At 48.2% G+C, this 19,634-nt stretch overlaps 2 protein-coding genes across 3 annotated transcripts in view; both read right to left on the bottom strand.

Moving 5' to 3' along the window:
* The window catches only part of LOC137421260 (GMP reductase 1-like), a 905,715-nt gene that overhangs the window by 465,817 nt on the left and 420,264 nt on the right, over nt 1–19,634 (bottom strand). The window lies entirely within an intron of this gene.
* Nucleotides 174–19,106, bottom strand: LOC137422287 (ATP-dependent DNA helicase PIF1-like). The gene is made up of 3 exons (XM_078772636.1): nt 18,512–19,106; nt 14,943–14,996; nt 174–289 (listed from the first exon to the last, which is right to left on the bottom strand). Exons 1-3 carry the CDS (start codon nt 19,104–19,106, stop codon nt 174–176), a joined length of 765 nt encoding a protein of 254 aa, XP_078628762.1.

Genomic DNA, 19,634 nt, shown 5'->3' with positions numbered 1-19,634 from the left:
TGTCAAAGCTCATGTTATTTAGGCATGAGTAGTTCGAACTATTAGCAGCTTTATGAACAAGGAAACTACCCGCATCCTATTACCATGGATGGACGTACAGGATAACTTTTTAGATATTTTATCTAAATCACTACATCTATTAACTTTGTCAATGCAAACCAAAAGCTTGCAAGTCAAAGACCCACAGCAAATGTAGGCATGTTAAATGCAACTTGAGTCCCCCTGTGGCAAGTCGCTGTAATGAGAATAGCCTCAGTTGATAGCTCATTGTACCAGTACGATTGTACTCCTTTAAATACCAACGTTGCCAAAGGACGATCAATTACAAATTGCCTTTCATTGCCACAACTGTACTTTTTGCCTTACATATTGCCTTTCATTGCCACAACTGTACTTTTTGCCTTACAAATTGCCTTTCATTGCCACAACTGTACTTTTTGCCTTACATATTGCCTTTCATTGCCACAACTGTACTTTTTGCCTTACAAATTGCCTTTCATTGCCACAACTGTACTTTTTGCCTTACAAATTGCCTTTCATTGCCACAACTGTACTTTTTGCCTTACAAATTGCCTTTCATTGCCACAACTGTACTTTTTGCCTTACATATTGCCTTTTATTGCCACAACTGTACTTTTTGCCTTACAAATTGCCTTTCATTGCCACAACTGTACTTTTTGCCTTACATATTGCCTTTTATTGCCACAACTGTACTTTTTGCCTTACAAATTGCCTTTCATTGCCACAACTGTACTTTTTGCCTTACATATTGCCTTTCATTGCCACAACTGTACTTTTTGCCTTACATATTGCCTTTTATTGCCACAACTGTACTTTTTGCCTTACAAATTGCCTTTCATTGCCACAACTGTACTTTTTGCCTTACATATTGCCTTTCATTGCCACAACTGTACTTTTTGCCTTACATATTGCCTTTTATTGCCACAACTGTACTTTTTGCCTTACATATTGCCTTTTATTGCCACAACTGTACTTTTTGCCTTACAAATTGCCTTTCATTGCCACAACTGTACTTTTTGCCTTACATATTCCCTTTTATTGCCACAACTGTACTTTTTGCCTTACATATTCCCTTTTATTGCCACAACTGTACTTTTTGCCTTACAAATTGCCTTTCATTGCCACAACTGTACTTTTTGCCTTACATATTGCCTTTTATTGCCACAACTGTACTTTTTGCCTTACAAATTGCCTTTCATTGCCACAACTGTACTTTTTGCCTTACATGTTGCCTTTTATTGCCACAACTGTACTTTTTGCCTTACAAATTGCCTTTTATTGCCAAAACTGTACTTTTTGCCTTACAAATTGCCTTTCATTGCCACAACTGTACTTTTTGCCTTACATATTGCCTTTTATTGCCACAACTGTACTTTTTGCCTTACATATTGCCTTTTATTGCCACAACTGTACTTTTTGCCTTACATATTGCCTTTTATTGCCACAACTGTACTTTTTGCCTTACAAATTGCCTTTCATTGCCACAACTGTACTTTTTGCCTTACATATTCGCTTTTATTGCCATAACTGTACTTTTTGCCTTACAAATTCCCTTTTATTGCCACAACTGTACTTTTTGCCTTACATATTCCCTTTTATTGCCATAACTGTACTTTTTGCCTTACAAATTCCCTTTTATTGCCATAACAGTACATGTATTCCTTGAATGATTTTTAAGATTCCTTCATGCCACCCTCCTCCCCCCCCCCCCCCCCCCCATTTACTACTGAAAAGAGTTTACTTCTGACAAGAAATAAGAATGGAAATAAATCACTAGAAAGTAATTACCTTTTTAAAATTACTTTTATTCAGCAAAGAAAACAAATGACCATTCAATAAGAACCGTTAGCGGATGCCATTACTGATCTCGTCTGCAAAATGCTGCAACATTAATAGCATTGCTTTGTTTTGAAGAAGGAAGCAAATGATTGGGACTTGGTGTAGTGGGGAACATTTTTTTGATGATTAAACAAGTTGATGTTGATGTAGGCCTCTATTACGAGAATACAATTTGAAACTATAGTATCAGGGATTTGATATAAAGTCCAGATCTGAAGGAAAGTAGCGAGCTTAGTTGGGAATTGCATACAAATTACGTGTTGTTCACTCCCTGACTCGTGACGCGTCCGCATACGATGCGAGTGCTTAAGATGGCCGACCTGTGTGTGCGGCAGCGTCAGGTGTGTGTGTTACGTTCAGTGGGCGATGCGCTATCCAGTGGTTGTAGAGATCAGTGGGTTATGTATGTATGTTTGTGACCAAAACGACTTCTTCTTCTTCAAAGTTTTTTTTACAAATTCCATCATGTTGTTTATATATTTAAAGCTAACCTAAGAAACACATTCGTGACTATCAGTGCTACTTTTTTTTACTTTGACTTTATTAATTGAGATCTATATTGTGATATGGGCAAAATAAAAGATTCGTCGTAAAAACCCGGCCGGAACTGGAAGTCTAAGGGAGATGGTGCATTGGGGGCACATCTGCTCTGTGAGGCTGGAAATTCAACTTTCCATTTCAGTTTTTGATAAATTTGTATTAACCTTCCCTTCCAGCTCTAACTGATAATTTAAAATAAAGATAAATTTGTGCTCAGTTCCTTTTTGTCCCTCGCACCACGGAGCGAAAGGGGGACTATGGTTTTCCCCTCCATCCATGTGTGCGTGCGTCCGTGCGTGCGTGCGTAAGCGAAGGACCGAATTCTAATTTGGTGTGCGGGTGCAACCCACGTCAAAATCCAAGATGGCCGCCGCCATGTATGTCAGACGCCATGTATGTCCTAACCTTGTGAGCGGAATATCTTGAAAAATAAGCGAAGTACCAACTTCTAATCTGGTGTGTGGGTGTATCTAGGCATAAGGAAGAACGCTATTGAAAATTGGGTCGCCACGTCAAAATCCAAGATGGCCACCACCATGTATGTCTGAACCTTGCCAGCGGAATATCTTGAAAAATAAGCGAAGTACCAACTTCTAATCTGGTGTGTGAGTGTATCTACGCGTAAGGGAGAAAGCTATTGAAAATTGCGTCACCACGTCAAAATCCAAGATGTCCGCCACCATATATATGTCTGAACCTTGTGAGCAAAATATATTGACAAATCAACGAACTACTAACTTCTAATCTGGTGTGTGAGTGTATCTACGCATAAGGGAGAACGCTATTGAAAATTGGGTCGCCACGTCAAAATCCAAGATGGCCGCCTTGCGTCTTCCACTTTGTCAACTCACATCACTTCAACGACGGGGGCCTAGGCGTAATGCTTGTTATTTATACGTGTTGGGTTGTGATTTCTGATTTACAGTATATATTCAACTAGAGCCCAAATATATTTGGCCGGCCTCCCCCACCAGCCCCCCCCCCATCACCATACCCCCACCCCACCCCTCCACCACGACCCCCAATACACTATCACCACCACTAACCCCCACCCATCATTCACGCCATCCCTCACTCCCTGAGAAAGCAGGCATAGTCAAAGATGCCTATCCCTCTGAAGCAATGTGTGGTGAGGCACGTGGAGCCAAGCTAATATAAAACAATTACCAGACATTTGAACACGAATAATCAAACAAATCAGATTCAATCAAAAAATTCCAGAAGTGGTCGAAGTTGGGGGTAAGTCTTCTTCTTCTTCCTGAACGTCATCAAACTTAACTCAGAAATGTGATCAACGGCACATTCACCAGCATTATATGCAATGAAAAGCATTTAATTCCACTTCTAAGGTGACACCAGTACAGTATATACCACACTGGAAATGTAAAAATACCAGTACAGTATCTATATAATAATAGCGTAAGGACTCGACTTTGTTATCCCTTTTACGCCGCACCCAGTGACCCGATGCCCACGGCACTAATGGATTTACGATCTACTAACCGCACTCTTTGTTGATCACATACAGCCATACTCGAAAAATCTGAATTAGCCGACGTTGGGGCCCAAAAGCATCCGATTAACTAACGATACGATGCCATCTTACGACGCCATCGTATTGGCGTCTGCTAGGCGAAGGCGAAGCAAGCCGTCCGCTGATTGGACAGGCGAAGGTGAAAGCAAGCCGTCCACTGAGTGGACAATCCAGAGCATGCATTTGTGCCGGTGTCGGCGATCGTTGTTCATATACGCGCTCTTCATTCTCATCTTTCTTCCTAACTCTTACGCGGACAAGCAAATCCCCTATGCCATCCATAATGGTACACTCTATCCATACACCACATCCTCCCTTCCGTGGATGTTCCACGGGTTTCGGCTAGTATCTATATAATAATACCGTAAGGACTCGACTTTGTTATCCCTTTTACGCTGCACACAGTGACCCGATGCCCACGGCACGAATGCATTTACGATCTACGAACCGCGCTCTTTGTTTATCACGTACAGCCACACTCGAAAAATCTGAATTAGTCGACTTTGGGGCCAAAAAGCATACGATTAACGGCCGATACGACGCCATCTTACGACGCCATCGTATTGGCGTCTGCTGGGCGAAGGCGATGCGAGCCGTCCGCTGATTGGACAGTCGAGTGGTGTGAACATGGCTGGTGTGAACCAAATGGTCTTTTTATTCCCTTGAACATTTTAAATTAGGATATATAAGGAAACGTCTATATCGTCATTTTAATAAAGTTAAGTGGAGTGACGTTGCGATACTCGGGGTGCGTTGCATAAATCCTCGTAACTCAGAGAGGTGTAGCAGGTGGTGAGACGTAACACTCCCAGAATGGCGCTATGCCGATTCCTATTACGAATCCATTCATTTTTCAAAAGTATATCGTAGCGTTGTCATTTAAGTAGATTGCAATAAATACGTTGTTCATATATGCACTCTTCATTCTCATCTTTCTTCCTAACTCTTACTCGGACAAGGAAAGCCCCTATGCCATCCATAATGGTACACTCTATCCATACACCACATCCTCCCTTCCGTGGATGTTCCACGGGCATGGCCATGAACAGGCTAACAGTGCTGCAGTGTGCGTGCCGGAGTGCCAGGTAACGGCTGTGCCAAGGGATGGAGTGTCGGAGATTATAAAAAGGATCTTTCATTTTAGGGTGTGTATTTTAGGGTAAACTGTGACGGAGGATCAAAGGGGTGAGAAGGAAACAGAGTAGGGTAAGGGTGGGGGTTCGGAGGGGATCGATCATTAGAGAGCCACAAAAAGGAGTTCTATAAAAGGTTTACCATTTGGTGCGCTTTCTTTCCCTCCACCACCAAAGGTGGATGGAGGTTGTGTTTTCACCCCCGCCTGTCTGTTTGTCTATGAACAGGATATCTCAAAAAGTTGTGGATGGATTCGGACGAAACTTGGTGACCAGGTTAGGTATATGACGAGGATGAATTGATTCAATTTTGGTGAAGATTCGAATCCGGATCCGGATACGGGAATTTTTAATTTATTAAGCGATTCATGACCATTGAGAGATGGGGCCCTAAAACGATATATAGCATATTTCAAAAAGTTGTGTACGAGTTGGTTAAATGAGTTGTTTAGATGACAAGAACAAGCTGATTCGATTTTGGTTCATGTCGGATCCAGATCCAGCCTATCAGTGGATACGAATCATAAAATGTCCACCTGGCGGAGGTATGCGCTCTACTGAGTGCCACCACTGAGTGGACAATCCAGAGCATGCATTTGTGCCGGTGTCGGCGATCGTTGTGCATATACGCACTCTTCATTCTCATCTTTCTTCCTAACTCTTACTCGGACAAGCAAATCCCCTATGCCATCAATAATGGTACACTCTATCCATACACCACATCCTCCCTTCCGTGGATGTTCCACGGGTTTCGGCTAGTCTATATAATAATAGCGTAAGGACTCGACTTTGTTATCCCTTTTACGCCACACCCAGTGACCCGATGCCCATGGCACTAATGGATTTACGATCTACGAACCGCGCTCTTTGTTTATCACGTACAGCCATACTCGAAAAATCTGAATTGGCCGACGTTGGGGCCCAAAAGCATCCGATTAACTGCCGATACGACGCCATCTTACGGCGCCATCGTATTGCCGTCTGCTGGGCGAAGGCGAAGCAAGCCGGCCGCTGATTGGACAGGCGAAGGCGAAAACAAGCCGTCCATTGAGTGGACAATCCAGAGCATGCATTTGTGCCGGTGTCGGCAATCGTTGTTCATATACGCACTCTTCATTCTCATCTTTCTTCCTAACTCTTACTCGGACAAGCAAATCCCCTATGCCATCCATAATGGTACACTCTATCCATACACCACATCCTCCCTTCCGTGGATGTTCCACGGGTTTCGGCTAGTTTATAGTATTTATAGTATTTATTATTATTTGCAGTATTTATTATTTATTTATTATTATTTACAATATTTATTCTTTATTATTTCGAGTATTTGCAGTATTTATTATTTATTATTACAGTACAGTATTTACCACATGGAAAAACGTAGATTTTTTTTGGAGGGGATTTTTAAAAATCGCTTTGTAGTGCCTAAGCCTTTTTGATTAATGACATCAAACAAATCAGATTCAATCAAACAATTAATGAAGTGGTTGAAGCTGGTGGTAAGTCTTCTTCTTCTTCCTTATGTACGTCATCAAATATGTCAATGTTTCTTTTTCGCCTGAGCAACACCAGGTACTCCAGCTATAAGCGCTTATATTCTTTACTTGGGGTACAAATACAAATACAAATACAACTTTGTGTGGGGGTAACATATAGGCTATGTGGCTGCGGCCTCATGCGGGAGTGTGGAGGGCCGATGGAAGGGCGTAAATTCTTTATGTAAATGTGTACCGTGTAGCGCCACCTGGTGATGATGGCAGAGGGTATTACAATTTCCTTTTTCACCTGGGCACCACTGAGGTTAAAGCACTCTTTACATGGGATAATTTTTCCTCTTTTCCTTTCCCTCAGCCTCTCCCCAAAACGGAGGGGCCTGTCAAACCACCTCCCCTCCCACCCCCCAAAAGATTTATATGTAGTTTATCTTTTCCCCCTTCCTCTCCCCTCACCTCCCCCTCCCCACCCCTTCCTTTCCATCCACCCCCTTCCTCTCCATCCACCCCCTTCCTCTCCCTTCCCCTCCCCCTCCTGCCCCCCCTTCACCCTGCCCACACCCACCCCTCCCACCCCCCGGAAACGCCGGGTACTTCAACTAGTTCTGTATAAATGCGCCAAGGGAAAAACGTCCTCAGAAGTGTAGATAGATCATAGATGCAGCAATTTTACCATCCCAAAAGGTGCCGTTAATGGTGGTGGCCTTACTCGACCCCTCTCGCCTCACCCTCCTCCTCCTCCTCCTCCTCCTCCCCCCCCCCCCCCCCGCCTCACCCTCCTCCTCCTCCTCCTCCTCCTCCCCCCCCCCCCCCGCCACATCCTTCTCGCTACGCCACTCCCCGTGACGTACTCCCAAGTATGAAAACTATTAAGTAATAATTGTCAGCTTGTTAATCTTAATAAGTGCATGCTGTTTGTTCACAATTCCTTTCATGTCAAACCTGGGTTTGTTTTTATTGTCCTGTATCTGAAACCAATTGAACTTAGAATGCACCTTGTCTTCCATCGATGACATCTTGAGAAACCTGCATTTCATAACTTTAGTGTGTATTCAATGTTAAAACGTAATGATCCATCTCATGCTGTTTGTTTTCTCATTGACACTCGTTTTCCTATAGAAAGTCTACGCCCCCTTTCAAAATTTTCACCTTTTGTTTTCCCTTATAGTCTGGAATTGAATTCCATTAAATCAGACTTTTTCCACCTTTATTTACATATTGTAACCCACAACTTCCAAATGAAAAACAAATTCTACAAATTTCAGAAAATCAATTAAAAATACAAAACTAGCATATCTTTATTGATAGAAAGTCTACCCCCCCTACCACCCCCCCCCCCCCCCGAGTTAATACTCGGTGGAAGCACCTTTGACAGCAATTACAGCTGTGATTTTGTTGGGACAGGTTTCTACCAACTTTGCACAAATTAATTGGGCAATATTTTCCCATTCTTCTGTACAAAACTGTTCAAGCCAAGTCAAGTTGCATGGGGAGCGTTGATGGACAGCAATCTTCAAGTCATGCCACAGATTTTCGATTGGATTTAGGTCGGGGCTCTGACTGGGCCACTCAAGGACATTTATCTTTTTGTTCCTTACCCACGCCACTGTAAGTTTGCTTGTGTGCTTCGGGTCGTTATTATGCTGAAAGGTGAACTTCCGTCCCAATTTTAGCTTTATAGCAGAGCAAGTTTTAGCCTCTAGCTCTAGCAAGTTTTCCTCTAGGATTTTTCTGTGTTTTGTTCCATACATTTTTACTTCTATCCCTGCCAAGTGCCCCAGTCCCTGCTGATGAAAAACATCCCCATAACATGATGCTGCCACCACTATGCTTCACAGTAGGGATGGTGTTCTTTGGGTGTTGTGCGGTGTTGGGTTTTCACCAAACGTAACATTTTACATACAGGCCCAAAAGTTCCATCTTGGTTTTGTCAGACCACAAAACGTTTTGCCACATGGCTTCAGAATCTCCAGAGTATTTTTTTCCCATACCTCAAATGGGACTCAAGGTGGGCTTTTTTGAGTAATAGCTTCCTTCTTGGCATCCTACCGTACAGGCCAGACTTGTGGAGGGCTTGGGATATTGTTGTCACATGCACACAGTGACTAGTCTTTGTCATAAAGGCCTCTAGCTCTTTCAAAGTTGCCATTGGCGTCATGGTGGCCTCTCTGATCAGTCTCCTCCTTGATTGGTCATCCAGTTTAGAGGGACGGCCTGATATAGGCAGAGTCTTGGTGGTACCATCCACCTTCCACTTCTTAATGATTGTCTTGACTGTGCTCCAAGGGATATTCAAGGCCTTTGAAATATTTTTATACCCATCCCCTGATCTGTGCCGTTCCACAACTTTATCCCGGAGGTCTTTTGAAAGCTCCTTGGTGCTCATGGTTGAGTATTTGCTGTGAAATTCACTACCCAGCAGAGTAAACCTACAGGAACAGCTGATTTTATTCTGAAACAATCAGAATCAATACAATTTAACACAGGTGAAGGACAATTAACTTGGTGTGTTATTTTGAAGGTGATTGGTTACACCTAAGCTAGTTTACAATTGCTATTATGAGGGGGTGGACACTAATCCAACCAAGATATTGTAGTTTTTTATTTCTAATTCGTTTTCTGAAATTTGTATTATTTGTTTTTTCACTCTGAAGTTGTGGGTTACGATGTATAAATAAAAGTGGAAAAAGTCTAAATTAATGCATTTTAATTCCAGGCTACAATGCAACAAAAGGTGAAAACTTTGAAAGGGGGTGTGTAGACTTGGTATAGTCTATATATATAATTTAACCCTGAAAAGAGGGCGCTAAGAGTGGGATGACATGAGAGCTGGGAACTCCTCTAACTTGGACGTTTGCCAATGGCCGTCCTTCTGATCCATCTTGAGCTGGGTGTCCCATCTATTATTTGCTGGTGATCTTTAAAGATTCCAGTGTAGCGGTTACCGCTGGATGTACATAATCGCCTTGCACCGGCCAGAACACGGCCAGACGCGCCTCTCCCGGGCATGCCCGGACTCACTGTTCTCGGGCATGCCCGAACCTCCCGGGCACGCCCGGTCTCGTCTTTCCCGGGCATGCCCGCTCTCGCCTTTCCAGGGCTCGCCCAGAGCGTCCGGGCATGCCCGCTATCGCCTTTCCAGGGCTCGCCCAGAGCGTCCGGGCATGCCCGCTATCGCCTTTCCAGGGCTCGCCCAGAGCGTCCGGGCATGCCCGCTATCGCCTTTCCAGGGCACGCCCAGAGCGTCCGGGCATGCCCGCTATCGCCTTTCCAGGGCTCGCCCAGAGCGTCCGGGCATGCCCGCTATCGCCTTTCCAGTGCTCGCCCAGAGCGCCCGGGCACGCCCAGCCTCGACTTGCCAGGCCGCAGCCAAACACGCCCGGGCAGGTCCAGACTCGCCTTTCCAAGGCTCGCCCTTGATACCCGGGCATGCCCGGTATAGCTTTTGCCGGGCAAACTTCCCGACATAAATGTGTATATATATTGTTGCCCGAAAAACGGGCTGGTGAGAATACCTGAGCTGTTTTGTTTCAATAAAGCAACTCGGACGAATTCCGTCTTTGGTCGCGTCAATTCTTTCGACTCGCGTTGGAGCGCAGTTCCTTCATTGGTGACCTACCGACATGGATACGGCAGTGACGCTTAAACTGCCTACCTTCTGGGAGACTCACGCGGCTGTTTGGTTCACCCAGGCGGACTCCCAGTTCGCCCTGCGAGGCATCACCGCGGACGACACCCGCTTCCACCATGTTGTGGCGGCGCTCGGTTCCACCACCGCGGCCCGCGCCTTGAGCCTCCTCCAGCACCCGCCGGCTGCTGACAAATACGACACGCTGAAGACGCTCCTCCTCGGCGCTTTCGCCCTCTCACCGGCAGCACGCGCACGGCGCCTGCTTGACCTGCCCGAGCTCGGCGACACGCGCCCGTCCGAGCGCATGGACTATATGCTCTCGTTGCTCGGCGAGCACTCTCCGGCATTCCTGTTCCGGGAGCTGTTCCTCCGTCAGCTGCCTAACCCGGTACGCCTCGCCCTGGCCGGCACGTTGATCACGGATTCCCGCGCCCTCGCCAGGGAAGCCGATAAGATCTCCTCGGCGGGCCAGCACATCGGCGCGGTTACCTGGAGCCCGCCGCCGTCCGAGGCGACGCCCACGACGCCCGAGCGCCCTGCGCGGTTGGAGGCCGAACTGCCAGTGCAACTGGCGGCCGCCACGCCGCACCGCCCGCTTCCGACACGACGGCCGGGGCCTCCACCTGACCGGGCGTGGTGTTATTACCACGCCAGGTTCGGACACAAGGCTCGGACGTGCCGGCCCCCGTGCACTTTCGGCAGGTCGGGAAACGGCCGGGCCGGCGTTCATTCCCAGCCATGAGCGCCGGCCACTCGGGCAACTTGCTGTTTATTCGGGACAAAGCGTCTGGACGGCGTTTCCTGTGCGACACCGGCGCCCAACTGAGCGTCATACCTGCCTCCGAGCAGGACAGGCTGGACGCAGTTTGCGGCCCCTCTTTGGTCGCTGCTAATGGCTCGGCCATACGCACTTTCGGCCCACGCGTCGTCACCCTCTGCTTCGGCAGCCAGCGCTTTCAATGGACTTTTGTTACTGCCAGCGTCCCCGTGGCTTTGCTGGGCGCCGACTTCCTCTGCGCGCACAGGCTGCTGGTCGACGTCAAACGACGTCGCCTTGTCCACGCCGAGACCTTCAGCTCCCTGGCGTGCACAATGAGCAGCTCCGCGCCGACCGAACTGGCGTGCGCCCTCCCGGCAACGAACGAGTTCGCTCGCCTGCTCGTGGAATTCCCGGCCCTCACACGGCCGACGTTTTCGGCCGTCGCGGTGCGGCACGGGATCGAGCACCACATACCCACTATGGGCCCGCCAGTCTATGCCAGGGCCCGCCGCCTCGACCCAGCCAAGCTCGCCGTGGCAAAGGCCGAATTCGACGCGTTGGAGCACCTCGGCATCGTGCGGCGCTCCGATAGCGCGTGGGCCTCGCCACTGCACATCGTGCCAAAGCCGGGGGGTGGATGGCGCCCGTGTGGCGACTACCGCCGTCTCAATGACGCTCCCACCCCCGACAGGTACCCGATCCCGCATATTCACGACTTTTCCGCCCGTTTGGCGGGACGGGTCATCTTTTCGAAAATTGACCTGATACGGGGCTACCACCAGGTACCTGTCCGGGCGGCCGACGTCCCGAAGACGGCCGTCATCACGCCGTTCGGCCTGTTCGAATTTTTGCGGATGCCGTTTGGCCTCAAGAACGCGGCCCAGGCGTTCCAGCGCTTGATGGACGGCGTGCTGCGCGACCTGCCGTTTCTTTTCGTCTATCTGGACGACATCCTCGCCGCCAGCACGTCCCGCGCCGAGCACCTCCTCCACCTCCGAACACTGTTCGGTCGCCTCAGCGAGCACGGCTTAATTGTCAACCCAGTCAAATGCCACTTCGGCGCGACGACCGTTGACTTATTGGGCCACCGCATCACCAAGACCGGGGCCGTGCCGCTGCCGACCAAGGTCGAGGCCATCACCACGTTCCCGCGTCCCCGTTCCATCAAGGCCCTCCAAGAGTTCCTCGGCATGGTGAATTTTTATCACCGATTCGTGCCCCGCGCTGCTCAGCTCATGCGGCCCCTTTACGAGGCCATCCGGGGCAAGCCGGCCAAACATGACATTGTTTGGTCCGCGGCCATGGACGCGGCCTTCGCCAGTGCCAAACGGGCCCTCGCCGACGCAACGCTGCTGGCTCACCCGGTGCTCAACGCGCCCATCGCCCTCACTACGGACGCCTCCAACTACGCGGTGGGCGCCGTCCATGAGCAATGGGTGGACGGGGTTTGGCAGCCACTCGCTTTTTTCAGCCGGCAACTCCGGCCGAACGAGTTAAACTACAGCACGTTCGACCGCGAGCTGCTCGGGCTATTCCTGGCCGTTCGCCATTTCCGACACCTCCTGGAGGGCCGCCCGTTCACGGCTTTCGTCGACCACAAGCCGTTGGTCTACGCAATGGCTAAGGTCACGAAGCCGTGGTCGGCCCGCCAGCAGCGCCACCTCTCCGCCGTGTCGGAGTTCACCATGGACATCCAGCACGTCGCCGGCAAAGACAACGCCGTGGCCGACTGCCTTTCGCGGGCCAGCGCGAACGCGGTCCACCTCGGCGTGGACTTCACGCTCATGGCGGCCGACCAGACCACCGACGCCTCGGTGCAGGCACTCCGCGTGGCGGACACGGGCCTCCGCCTGGCCGACATCCCCTTCGCGGGCACCGTCCTGCTCTGCGACGTCTCCCAGGGCCAGCCTCGCCCCATCGTGCCCGTTTCCTGGCAGCGCCGCATCTTCGCCTCCATCCACGGCCTTTCTCACCCGGGCCGGAAAGCTTCTCAGAAGCTGGTGTCGGCGCGTTTCGTCTGGCACGGCCTTCGACGAAACATCCGCGACTGGGCCAACGCCTGCACGGCCTGCCAGCGAGCCAAGGTCCACCGCCGCACCCAGGCCCCGCTGGCACCTTTCGCCGTGCCTGAACGGCGTTTCGACCACGTCCACGTGGACCTGGTGGGTCCCCTGCCCCCCTCGCGGGGGTTCACCCACCTGCTCACCATGGTGGACAGGACCACCAGGTGGCCGGAGGCCGTGCCCCTCACCTCCACCACCACCGCCGACGTGGCGCAGGCGTTCATCGCCATCTGGGTCGCGCGCTTCGGCGCACCAGCGGACATCTCATCCGACCGCGGCCCACAGTTCACGTCTGAGCTTTGGGGCGCGGTCGCCCGTTCGTTGGGGGTCACGCTGCACCGCACCACGGCCTACCACCCCCAAGCCAATGGGTTGTGCGAGCGGTTTCACCGCTCCATGAAGGCCGCACTCATGGCCGGCCTTCAGGACGACGGTTGGGCCGACCGGCTGCCGTGGGTCCTTTTGGGCCTTCGCACGGCCCCCAAGGAAGACCTCCAGGCGTCCGCCGCCGAGCTCGTCTACGGCCAGCCACTCCGCGTCCCGGGCGAATTCGTGCCTGACGCTACCAGTCCCTGGTCCGCCGCTCGCCAGCGCTTGGACCTCCAGGAGGCCGCCCGACGATTTGCCCCCGTGCCGACGTCCCGCCACGGTGGCCCCCAGTCCTACGTCCCCCCGGCGCTTCGCACAGCAGAGTACGTCTTTGTGCGTCATGACGCGCACCGGGGGCCACTCCGGCCGCCGTACGACGGGCCCTTCCGGGTCCTGCGACGGGGCGACAAGTCTTTCATCGTCGACTTCGGCGGCCGGCCGGACCGGATTTCTGTGGACCGCCTCAAACCGGCGCACATGGACGTCGACCGACCACCACGGTTGGCCCTTCCTCCGCGGCGAGGCCGCCCCCCGTCCACAGTTCCCCCCGCTCGACCACCCACCACCACGTCAGACCCCTCCCCACGACCCTCCAGGGGTCGCTTCGGCCGGGTCATCCGGACCCCCCTTAAATTGACCCTGCCGGTGCAGGTCGATTCTGGAGGGGCGTGTGTAGCGGTTACCGCTGGATGTACATAATCGCCTTGCACCGGCCAGAACACGGCCAGACGCGCCTCTCCCGGGCATGCCCGGACTCACTGTTCCCGGGCACGCCCGAACCTCCCGGGCACGCCCGGTCTCGTCTTTCCCGGGCATGCCCGCTCTCGCCTTTCCAGGGCTCGCCCAGAGCGTCCGGGCATGCCCGCTATCGCCTTTCCAGGGCACGCCCAGAGCGTCCGGGCATGCCCGCTATCGCCTTTCCAGGGCTCGCCCAGAGCGTCCGTGCATGCCCGCTATCGCCTTTCCAGTGCTCGCCCAGAGCGCCCGGGCACGCCCAGCCTCGACTTGCCAGGCCGCAGCCAAACACGCCCGGGCAGGTCCAGACTCGCCTTTCCAAGGCTCGCCCTTGATACCCGGGCATGCCCGGTATATCTTTTGCCGGGCAAACTTCCCGACATAAATGTGTATATATATTGTTGCCCGAAAAACGGGCTGGTGAGAATACCTGAGCTGTTTTGTTTCAATAAAGCAACTCGGACGAATTCCGTCTTTGGTCGCGTCAATTCTTTCGACTCGCGTTGGAGCGCAGTTCCTTCACCAGTGTATTTTACAAGAGTCAGCCATTGTGTGCCAGCACCCGTGTCAAATTACAAATTCCTGCTCCAACCTACAGAACACTGTTACAGATTGGTTACCTGTCCACATTTCTGTTAAAACCAAGAAAGCATTCATAACTTCTGGGTGGCCCAATAAAAGATAAGAGATGCCCCAAAACTTCTGGGTGTCCCACAAGTTTATTTTCCCAAGTTTTAACTCGCATTCATATCAAACCATTTTCTCACAAAGTCATTAATTTTACTATCGAGGAGTCTTTTGTCTCCAAGAAAATATCAGCTCACTTTGCAGCCACCATAGGTCCTGTACCTTGTAGCGAGCAGCAACAGTAGAAACACCTGCAGAATGAACATGCAATCTACTATATAAGAGAGATGTCTGTCTGTGTCGCCATTTTTCTCAGAGTTGGCTGAACGGATCTTCTTCAAACTTTCAGAGGTTTTTTCCCTTTTGTCATAATTTCCCATAAAAAATTCCCACTCCCCTTCCCCCCTCCTCCCTCCCCCCTTTCCCCTCCCCCCTCTTCTCCCCTTCCCTCCCCCTTCCCCCTCCCTCCTCCCTTCCTCTCCCCCCCCCCCCTCCCTCGCCGGCAACGCCGAGTACTTCTGTGAGTTTCATATAACTTTGTCTTTTCCCCACAACCCTCTAATAACGCTGCTCGTGGCATTCACAGTTACTTCTTTGATCTGCAGCGATTGTTTTGAGTAACGACAGGTGATTGGTGACCTGACTCTGGGGTCATTTTCTGTGGATTCGTGACTGTGTTAGAAATCTGATCTTGCCACAAGTGGAAACATTTGCAGTGCACGGAAAGAACAGACACTTTTGGTGTTGAGATCAAACGTGATTGAGACGACGAATACTCATGGGTAACTGAACCCGACATGGAAAGGAATACAATACGGAATGTGATCATCTATCGATTGCGTGTGAAATTAGAGCAGCACTCATGGAGTGCATAGACCTCATTTTGAACAAAATAGTATCGTTAATTGAACATTGAACATGCTGACATTATGGTCCATATACTCGTATAATCCATGCGACATATTATGTTACATACATTGCGATTATCCGTATCTTTATTGATGATTGATTAATTATTAGGATATTTAACAACCACTTTTGTGTATATACATTAAAGCTAAATTGTATCAACGAAGGTGATTATGACAAAAATTTCAAACTCTATTCCTCATGGCTAGTCGATCATAAGTATGGAATTTTGCATTCATCCTGCAGAAGATTTTTGTACACCGCTCCTTTCCTATGCCATCTCCAGGCATTGCAAATCGTCATTGCCGGGCACCAAAGGGGGCTCTGCAGTGACGCACGCTGAAAGAGAGTACTCAGTTTTCACTCTGGTTTCTTGTTTTCTTTCTTGGTTGTCCGGACGATATCTCAGCCATCCTTTGAGCTAGGAAGCTGAAATTTCGGCACAGTAGTGAGCAAGTCCTTTGTCAAATACGGTATTTTTTGTTTTTTGAATAATCAATTAATTGAGGAGTTATTTAATTATTAGCGTTTAATTAAGTACTTATTTAATTAATTAAATTTCATTTATCTTCTGACCATTATTAACTCAGGCACCTTTTCAGTTAGGAAGCTGATATTTGGACATGCCAATGACCAGGTGATTTGGCTGCAAAGGATATTTTTGATTTATTAATTAATCAATTAATCGATTAATTATTTAATTATTCGATTAATGACAAAAAAAATTTTTTTTTTTAAGTTACAGATTCTGATGAAATAGTGGTAGTTTATGTGTTCTCTGACCAAATTGATTAATAATTTAATTTTTTTATGATTATTATTTATTTATTTTCATTATTAATCATTTATTTATTTTCTTTCTCATTTGGCCAATATCTCAGGCACCTTTTGAGCTGGGAAGCTAATATTTGGACATGAGTGACCAAGTGATGTGGCTATCAAGGATATTTTTGATTTATTGATTAATCATTTCATCTATTAAGTATTTATTGATTAATCGATTAATTATTTATTGAGTAATCAATTAATTATTTAATTTTTTATAAATGACTTATTTAATTAAATTTCTAAAAGATACATCTTCGGATGAAGCACTACTGGTTTAGTTATGCGATTAGCCAATTGATTATGAAAATATTTTGTGATAATCTTTTATTGATTTTAATTATACAATTAATCAATCAATTAGTGTACACCTCTCCCTCCCAATGCAGCCTCAATGAGCTGCACTGCGGTATTGCCGGGCGCCGGAGGCGCCCCGGCAATGCCGCGCTGCAGCATATTTAATTATTTGGCATGGGGCGGTGTACTTTGAATGTATGTGTACTTGTTTTACTTTTTTTTATTTTCAATCCAATATGGCCGCCAGACTGATGACGTCATAAATTTAATGACCCTCACATCGGGTCATAGATCAGATAGACACAGTCACGTGAAAAAGTAAGTACACCCCATGTAAAGTTTTGACTTTTTCAACATATTTCAACATGCAGCTATTTGATCTTCATTTCAACAATATTGATAGATAAAGGTGATATAATCTATCTATAATTCCAGTAATCTCTGTGTGTTTGTTTGTTTGTACGTTTGTCTGTGACCGCTGTTTCTCGACAACCACGGGTCCGATATACTTTAAACTTGCCAGGTATATTGCTGGGGACCCGAGGATGTGCCTTTTCAAGGTTTCATATTAATCGGACAATTACTTACCGAGCTATGTCCAAAAAACGATTCAACCAATCAGAGAGCAGCGAGCTATCACGTGTGCCGAACGTGGCGAACACACTCTGCCTCGGATGGCACATTTGAGAGCGTATTCATTTATTTCACGTTTGCAAACTATGTTGCCGCTATGTTGGCGTTAAACTATGTTTTAAAACTAATAAAAACCATTTCATCTAAATAGAGGGGGGGGGGGGGGTTGTCACTGTACTCGCAAGCCGTTCGCCGTTCGCTTTGGCGTTGCGAATGAACCAACACATTTCATGGACCAAACCATTTCATGTAAAGCGTTCGCCGTTCGCTTTGGCGTTGCGAATGGACCAAAACATTTCATGGACCAAACCATTTCATGTAAATAGAGGGGGGGATATAATTTTAGATATAGATATAGTACGGGCATGCCCTAGTATAACAAATATCATGAAACATTTACATTTTGTAGTCCATTGTATAATTTAAATAAACATAAATGCAAATTTCGCATGTGGAAAAAGTAAGTACACATATATACAAAGTAAGTATACATATATACACATATATACATACACATACACACACACAAACACACACACACACACACACACACATACACACACACACACACACACACACACACACACACACACACACATATATATACTAGCTGAGGTACCCGGCTTCGCCCGGGTTGAATAAGAATAAGACAAATATATGATGAAAAGAACATGTATATTTTAGAGCAAAATCACAGTTAGGTTCCAGCTTAGGATCCAGCTGAGGATCCTAGGTTCCTGGGTTCGAATCCCGGTCGATCGCTGAATTAACGTAAACCAGGGGGGTTGACTCAGCCTGTCATCCTTCCGAGGTCGGCTCATTGAGTACCAGTTCACTGGTAAATCCCTGTTTGTCGTAAAAGGCGACAAACAGGGTTGGCGGCAGGAAGGGCATCCGGCCGTAAAACATTGCTTCAAAAGGGACCAACAAAAACAACAACAACCACGGTGCCGGAAAAAGGCCAACCCCCGCTTTGCGGGGAAAAATGGCCTCAAAAGGTGGTTATGTTTTTATATATATCACAGTACATTTCCTACATGACGTTTTGTCAATTTTCAATTTCTCAAAACCTCTTGGTATACAACATTTCTGGTTTTCTTACTTGGTGCCAAGACATAAAGATTGCTTGGTTTTCCAACCCTCGTGCAGCCCACGTACAGCTGGCCATGGGCAAACACTTGTTCTGTGAAGTTCAGGCCTACAACCTTCATTGATTGCCCCTGCGCCTTGTTGATGGACATAGCAAAACATAGCCTGATGGGGAACGGAATCCTCTTGAAGGAGAATGGAAGGTCAGGTGGAATAAGTGGTATCCTTGGAATGAATACTTTCTCTCCTCTGTATTGTCCTGAGAGGATGGTTGCGTCTAGGACATGTGGCATCATTTGCTGGATTGTCAATCGTGTTCCATTACACAGCTTTGGTGGATCAAGATTCCTTAGAAGCATGATTGGTGCTCCCACCTTGAGAATCAACCTGTGTGTTGGGAGTCCTTGAGGCTGAAGACTGTTGAGAAACTCAGTTGGGAAGTTTACTGCCTGATCTTCATCTGTCACTTTGTCAAGAGAATCATAATTTCTTTCATGACCGGGAAGTTGGTGGAGGAGCAAATTGTTGATCTCTTGAACAGCATTGTTCTTGGGGGCCAAAATGGCTCTTTCGGCAAGCCATGATGAGTCCTGGAACTGGGTCTCCATATTGGGAAAGACCCTTTTTGATCAAGTCATCTTTTGTTTCAACAAACTGTCCAAATGGTAGAATTATTTGTTCTGATGCATCTTGAGGGTATAGGCTGTGGTGAAAATGTACCAAAGTTGAACCAAGGTGAGATGCTCACTTAAACCGCTGGGCGGTGTCTATAAGACCTCGGACGTCTGCGACTCGAGGCCACTCCTGCGACATTATACAATGACATGTAGAATTGAATGGTACGTACCCACTTATATTCTAGGCTTGCTTGCATTGACTGATATATCCAATCTTTCTCATATGATGCCTTGATCCTGACATATATATTGCATGATGTATTTTACAGGATGATGTAAAGATCTTATTGAGATTAAACCTACATATGGGACGTGTTGTGGACTTGGTTGAATTTCACAACACTTAATCTCAATAATGATCTACGGAAATGGCGGGACACGAGTCTGGCGATGGCCGGATGAACGCAGATCTCAGACGAGCGTTTCCCGACATTCTCCGTGCTCCTGCGAGGCCCACCT

This window comes from Myxine glutinosa, chromosome 2 (genome assembly GCF_964187855.1).
Source record: "Myxine glutinosa chromosome 2, kmMyxGlut1.1, whole genome shotgun sequence".
NCBI lineage: Eukaryota > Metazoa > Chordata > Myxini > Myxiniformes > Myxinidae > Myxine > Myxine glutinosa.
This window is presented reverse-complemented; position numbering and strand designations above follow the sequence as displayed.

Bases quoted from the DNA above. Each gene is read 5' to 3' on its own strand.
- LOC137422287 (XM_078772636.1), bottom strand. From the start codon at position 19,106: ATGGAGACCCAGTTCCAGGACTCATCATGGCTTGCCGAAAGAGCCATT. The intron at 14,997-18,511 runs GTAAGAAAACCA...TTCATTCTGCAG, and splicing joins TCTTTATGTCTTGGCACCAA to GTGTTTCTACTGTTGCTGCT. The intron at 290-14,942 runs GTGAGCTGATAT...TGGTATTTAAAG, and splicing joins GGACCTATGGTGGCTGCAAA to GAGTACAATCGTACTGGTAC.